At 36.4% G+C, this 5,969-nt stretch overlaps 1 protein-coding gene and 1 pseudogene across 2 annotated transcripts; both read left to right on the forward strand.

The window, feature by feature from the left end:
- Window positions 1-646: 646 nt before the first annotated feature.
- Window positions 647-1,344, forward strand: LOC143606130 (uncharacterized). The gene is made up of 2 exons (XM_077082004.1): window positions 647-664; window positions 733-1,344. Exons 1-2 carry the CDS (start codon window positions 647-649, stop codon window positions 1,342-1,344), a joined length of 630 nt encoding a protein of 209 aa, XP_076938119.1.
- Window positions 1,345-3,054: 1,710 nt separating this feature from the next.
- LOC143607042 (R-linalool synthase QH1, chloroplastic-like) lies at window positions 3,055-5,557 on the forward strand (annotated as a pseudogene). Its single transcript, XR_013148865.1, has 7 exons — window positions 3,055-3,354; window positions 3,445-3,715; window positions 3,852-4,224; window positions 4,310-4,528; window positions 4,619-4,757; window positions 4,851-5,099; window positions 5,270-5,557. The product of XR_013148865.1 is annotated as an R-linalool synthase QH1, chloroplastic-like (transcript).
- The last annotated feature ends 412 nt before the right edge of the window (window positions 5,558-5,969 follow it).

Here is a 5,969-nt window from a genome sequence, read left to right on the forward strand (position 1 = left end):
TCAGAGCTTCAAGGATTTCTCGAATTGATTATTAGTTTGAACGGCGGCGGTGGATTCCGGCGGCGTGGTGGTCGGTTGTGATTTCCGGTGAAAAAGAGAGCAGCGACGGTGGTATTCTGACGGTGCGGGTAGCGACGACTGTGGATTCCGACGACATGGTGGTTTTCCGATTGTAAAAAGACGACAACGGTGGATTCCAGTGTCACTAAGGGTTATCATATTATTAGAAAGAGCGGCGGCGACGGTGGATTCCGACGACACGGTGGTATTTTGCGTTTAGATTTGCGTTTGTGGTAAACTTCCGGCAGAAGACAAAGTGGGAGGCTTTATGGTTCCAATTAAACAAGTTAACGGTTGTTCATTTGTATCTAAGCACGAATCAGAAACCGAGGTTAAAGATCAAAGTTGATCTATTCTAACAAAATAGGAGGTTTTGTTGAAGGATTCAAACCAACAAAGAGATAATAAAGGGCTGGTTCGGTTTGATCAGCTTGTATAACAAGTTTCAAGAGGAAACAAGTATCAATTGAGAAATAATCGAGGGTGACTGAAGGATTTGTCATGGGTTACACAAAAGTCAGTCAAAGTGAAGGTTATACGAGTAGAAAGTATATCAGATTCGGGAGGTCCAAGTAATACCAACGCAATGGTTACACACAAACAAGTAAACAAGTATGATCGTTAACCCATTATCAATGCCCTATTTTAAATTCAACAAACTACACGGTTTAGGAAATTCAGATCAAGATTATTCTTGAGGCGAATGGTTTATGGGAATCAATAGAACCTACGGGTGATACGCAACCGGATGTCCGGAGGGACAAAGCGACGATTGCGTATCTGTATCAAGCGATACCGGAGGGTGTTATTTTGCAAGTGGAAAATTGCAAAACAGTGAAGGAAGTGTGGGAAGCGTTGAAGAAAAGGCATGTCGGTGTTGAACGAGTACAATTGTTAATGGTGGAGTTCCAAATTATGCAAATGAAGGAGGACGAGTCAATAGACGCCTTCATGGAGAGGATTAACACATATGCTACTAAGGCTAGCCAATTGGGAAAATCCTTGGATGGACCTATGCTTGTACGGAAACTTATAGAATCCGTGCCAGACCGGTTTATTCAGATTGTTGCATCAATAGAGCAGAGTACCAACTTGGATGAAGTCTCGATAAATGATATTATCGGGAAATTGAAGACCTGTGAAGAAAGGATAAGGCTCAAGAAGGGAAGCCTTGGAGACGATCAAGATAGGTTGTTGTATTCACGCCATGACAACAACTTAGGACGTGAAAGAAGATTTGGAAATCGTGAGCGAGGAAGGTTTAATTCATCACGAGGAAATTGACGTAAGGAAGATGATGAGGAAGAAGACTAAGAAAATCGTCCACAAAAGGGAAGAGAAAGAGACATGTCCCACAACAAGTTCAGAAACAATTATGGTGACACTAAAAGGCAAATACTCTAGAGATGAAAGCAGATTCACTCTAGAGATGAAAGCAGATTCATAAGAGATTTGAGAGAAGTGGAATGCTACAATTGCCATGATTTTGGACATTATGCAAAAGATTGTCCAAGGAAAAAACGAGCACAAGAAGAATCTAATTTGGTGCAAGAAGACAAAGAACTATCATTCTTAATGGCAATTATGGGATATAAATAAGATCAAGAATGAAGATGTTAAAGGCATGGACTAACAAATTAGGGGGGAGATGTTGGCCTATAATTTGTTGAATCCATGTGTAGGGGTCGTAGTGTAATTAGTTATAAGTATGCTTAAGTCATACTTAAACATGTATATAAAGTCTAGGGTCTAGATGTGTCAAATTGGAAGATTGTAACTTCCATGTACACATGTCATGTTATGATTGGTCTATCCATGTAACTTCCATGTACACATGTCAAATTATAATTGGTCTATGTAATCAATAAATAGGGCCAACAATTGTAAGTTCAAGTTATTCAATAAAGATTATTGTTCATATCATCTTGTTTCTATATCAATTCATAATCAAAGATTTGGGCCAACAAACCTCGTAGCCCAGGGAGTACCCTTGATGAATTTGGACAACGTATAGCGAAATGGGTCCTTCAAAGATCTTGCACATGATTTAGGACGCCAAATAAAGTACTCACTAGACTAATCACAAAAAACACATAGACACGGACTCACAAGACACACCACAACTCAAGACACAAAAAGACCAGTTAACCAATTAGTTAAATCAAAGCTAGTCTTGCTATAGCCTAAGTGGCCCCAGCAACGACACCAAAACTTGATGTGCTAGCTTGCTTGGTTATTTAATTTCGAATTGCCGTCGTGCGTGGGACTTTGTTAACGTGCCTGCTTTTCTTTTCTTTTGCTGTCTACGGTAGTGACTTTCTTCAGCACCCCCCCCCCCCCCCCCAATTTCCTACAACCTCCGATTGCCACCAAATTAATTTGTTTTTTTTTTTCTTCTTTTCGTTGATGTCCGATTGCCCGTCACCAAGTTATTTGATTTGCTTGAATCACCTTATCGTGTGGACTGTATGATTTGTGAACAAGACTTTTAATATTAGATAGCCCATTTATACTTCCTCTGCCAAAAATATTAGCATAAAAAATTGTTAAATTAAATTAAACAATACTGAATGCTTCAAGAACGTTGAACATACTTAATAATTAATATATAAAATTAATTCCAAAGAAAATGAATAATTACAATAAATAAAGTTTGCTTGACGTATCACTCATCAAATTAACTCAGGGTTTAGGGTTTAGTAAAGTACTCCATTTTAGCCTATCGTCTTTTAAAACCTTTAAATTTAAATAGACCCAGGAATGGGTATATACTTTAATAAAAACAAAACCAAAACAACTCAAAAGTGTAGGTGTTTATAAGATTTATATATAATTTATAGCATACCAAAATACTTTTTTTTTCTTTGTAATTAGTTAAATATTATATTCATTCACTCATCACATGCAATTTTATATTATTTATGTTGATTGCATGGTCATATTATGAGGTCTATGAAGCGTTACTTTTCCATTGGGTATCATTTACCTCTTCCTCTATATAAATCTCGTTCTACATGCATGATAATAGCAACTCAAACAAACCTTATAGATATCTCGTTCAAGATGGCTTCAATAAGCTCTTTTTCTTGTTCAGTTATCCATGGCAAAAAGCATTCTGAAACATTTAAACAATTTGAACTTTGGAAGCCACTATATTCATCAAAATCCACATCAAAGTCGAATGTCATTGTGAAGGCCATCACGGCGGTTGAACCCGTCTCTAGACAATCAGCAAACTATGCGCCATCGTTATGGTCATTTGATTATGTTCAATCACTTTCTAGTGAATACACAGTATGATTGTGAATTTACTTCCATTTACATGTTCTTTTTAATTTCTAGTTGTATTTATGATGCAAGGTTATGCTTATATTGAACATTTAGGGAGAAGATTGCAAGGCAAGAGCAGATACATTGAAGGATGCGGTGAAGATGATGATACACAAGGTGGCAAGCCCATTGAGTACCCTATAGTTGGTTGATGATTTGCAGAGACTCGGTATTTCGTATCATTTTGAGGATGAAATAAGAAATCTATTGGAGGTGATTTATAACTATTACTACAAAACTCATGACAAGTGGAATACAATGGATTTGAACCTTAAAGCCCTTGGATTTCGACTACTAAGACAACATGGTTTTCAGGTTTCTCAAGGTACAAACTTATTAAAGAATTTGTAGTCACATAGTACACACTTAAAGCTTTAATATAATCTAAAAGAAATATATTTGAAAATGCCTACTACTAACATCGACTAACAGTAACGTTTATTTTACTTCTTTATATTTAGATATATTTCACAACTTTAAGGACAAGACTCAAGATCCTAAGCCACACTCACAAGAGGATATGATCGGAATGTTGAATTTGTACGAGGCTTCGTATCATTCATTCGATGATGAAAGCATACTTGACGATACTAGAGATTTCTCAGCAAAATATCTCGAAGAAAATCAAAACAAGATGGATGAGATTATATCATCATTAGTAACCCATGCTTTGGAGCTTCCACTACACTGGAGAATGCCAAGAGTAGAGTCAGAATGGTATATCAGAGTATGCGAGAAAAGAAACGATATGAATCCCACATTGTTAGAGCTTGCGAAATTAGATTTTAATATGGTTCAGGCTGTCCATATTGATGATCTAAAAGAGGCATCAAGGTATCATTTTAATATGGTCCAGGATGTTACACGCAATACATTTATATATGAACTTTTAAAAGTAAGAGTAAATTTCTATGAACAGGTGGTGGAGAAATACAGAATGGGTTAAGAACCTCAACTTCATTCGAGACAGCATGGTGCCGAGCTTTCTGTGGGCTATTGGTTTTGGGTACCAGCCTCAGTGTAGCCATGGTAGGAGATCACTAGCACGGGCTGCTGCGATGATTACCACTATAGATGATATATACGACGTGTATGGCACATTGGATGAACTTCAACAGTTTACTGATATTATAGACAGGTAAATGATAACTCACTTGATTAGAATTAATTTTGTGTTTTGTGACTATTCACAAAGGTTATGAAAGCTGATTAAATATCTAATCAACAGATGGGATATTAATGCGATTGAGACACTCCTGAATTATATGAAGATAGCTTTCTTTGGATTCTACAACACGATTAATGAGATCTCATACGACACATTGACAAACACAGGAATCCTCATCCTTCCATACCTTAAGAAAGCAGTAATTAAACCATCTTTGATCTCAAAACTATAAAAATATTGTAATGTTTGATTTTTTATCTCTGTCTTATATTTCGGAATGGTAATATTGTAGTGGGCAGATTTATGCAAGACTTACCTGGTCGAAGCACGGTGGCACTATAGCGGATATACACCAACACTCAAAGAGTACTTGGATAATGGCTATATATCAATATCTGGTCCCACAGTACTCATGCATCTTAAATTTGCAACATCGGTTGGTGCAACCGAAGAAATCTTGCAACACATGGAAGAATTTGAGGCATTAGATCGCTACTCGTCACTAATCTTACGACTGGCTGATGACTTAGGGACATCCACAGTATGCAATTCTTTTTATTTGTATCAATACTTACTATTAGTAAATTTTGGGTAGACAACATCATTCATACTTTGTTTATCAGAACTTATTTCAAATTTGAAAATGTTGATTATATGTATCGAATATAGAATGCAAATAAATAAACTCACACATTCTCTGATATCTTAAAGGATGAACTAGCAAGAGGCGACACTCCAAAATCAATCCAATGTTACATGAATGAGAGTGGTGTGACAGAAGAAGAAGCTAGAAAATACATCAAAGAATTGATTGGGGATACATGGAAGAAGCTTAACAAAGAACGAGCACGTGCTAATACTCAATTTTCACGAGAGTACATCGAATATGCATCAAATATGGCTAGGACGGCACAATTCATGTATGGTGAAGGAGATGGGCATGCTCGTCCTGAAATAACCAAATCTTACTTATCATCATTGCTTTTTAGTCCAATCTAAGAGACAAAATAATCAAGAATGTGTACCTTACATTGGAGGTGAAGCTTTAAATATAAAATAAGATGCTAGAGGGCATCCCAGTATAACTTATGAAATGTAATGGAGTTGGAGCAGTTGTTTGGCTTGTAACTACTTTAATAAGTACTAGGTTAGGTACCCATGTACTACACGGGTTGAACAATTTAAATTATACAAGTCATAACTCTATAAATAAAAGTATTTTTTTTATTTACATTATTATAAACAGAATACATTATTTGTTTAAAAAAACAAAAATTCACAAAGACACCTCAAGGTATGCTTCAAAGATGTCCATTGATGCCGGCGACAAATCGAATATCCCTCCTATTATTATTGCCTTCACCACCAACTTCACACGCTAAGATCTTCAAAACCAACAAAAATCAAGTTA

Source organism: Bidens hawaiensis, unplaced genomic scaffold, assembly GCF_021521415.1.
Source record: "Bidens hawaiensis isolate Kalapana, Puna unplaced genomic scaffold, B.hawaiensis_p1.1 tig00002123_1, whole genome shotgun sequence".
Lineage (NCBI taxonomy): Eukaryota > Viridiplantae > Streptophyta > Magnoliopsida > Asterales > Asteraceae > Bidens > Bidens hawaiensis.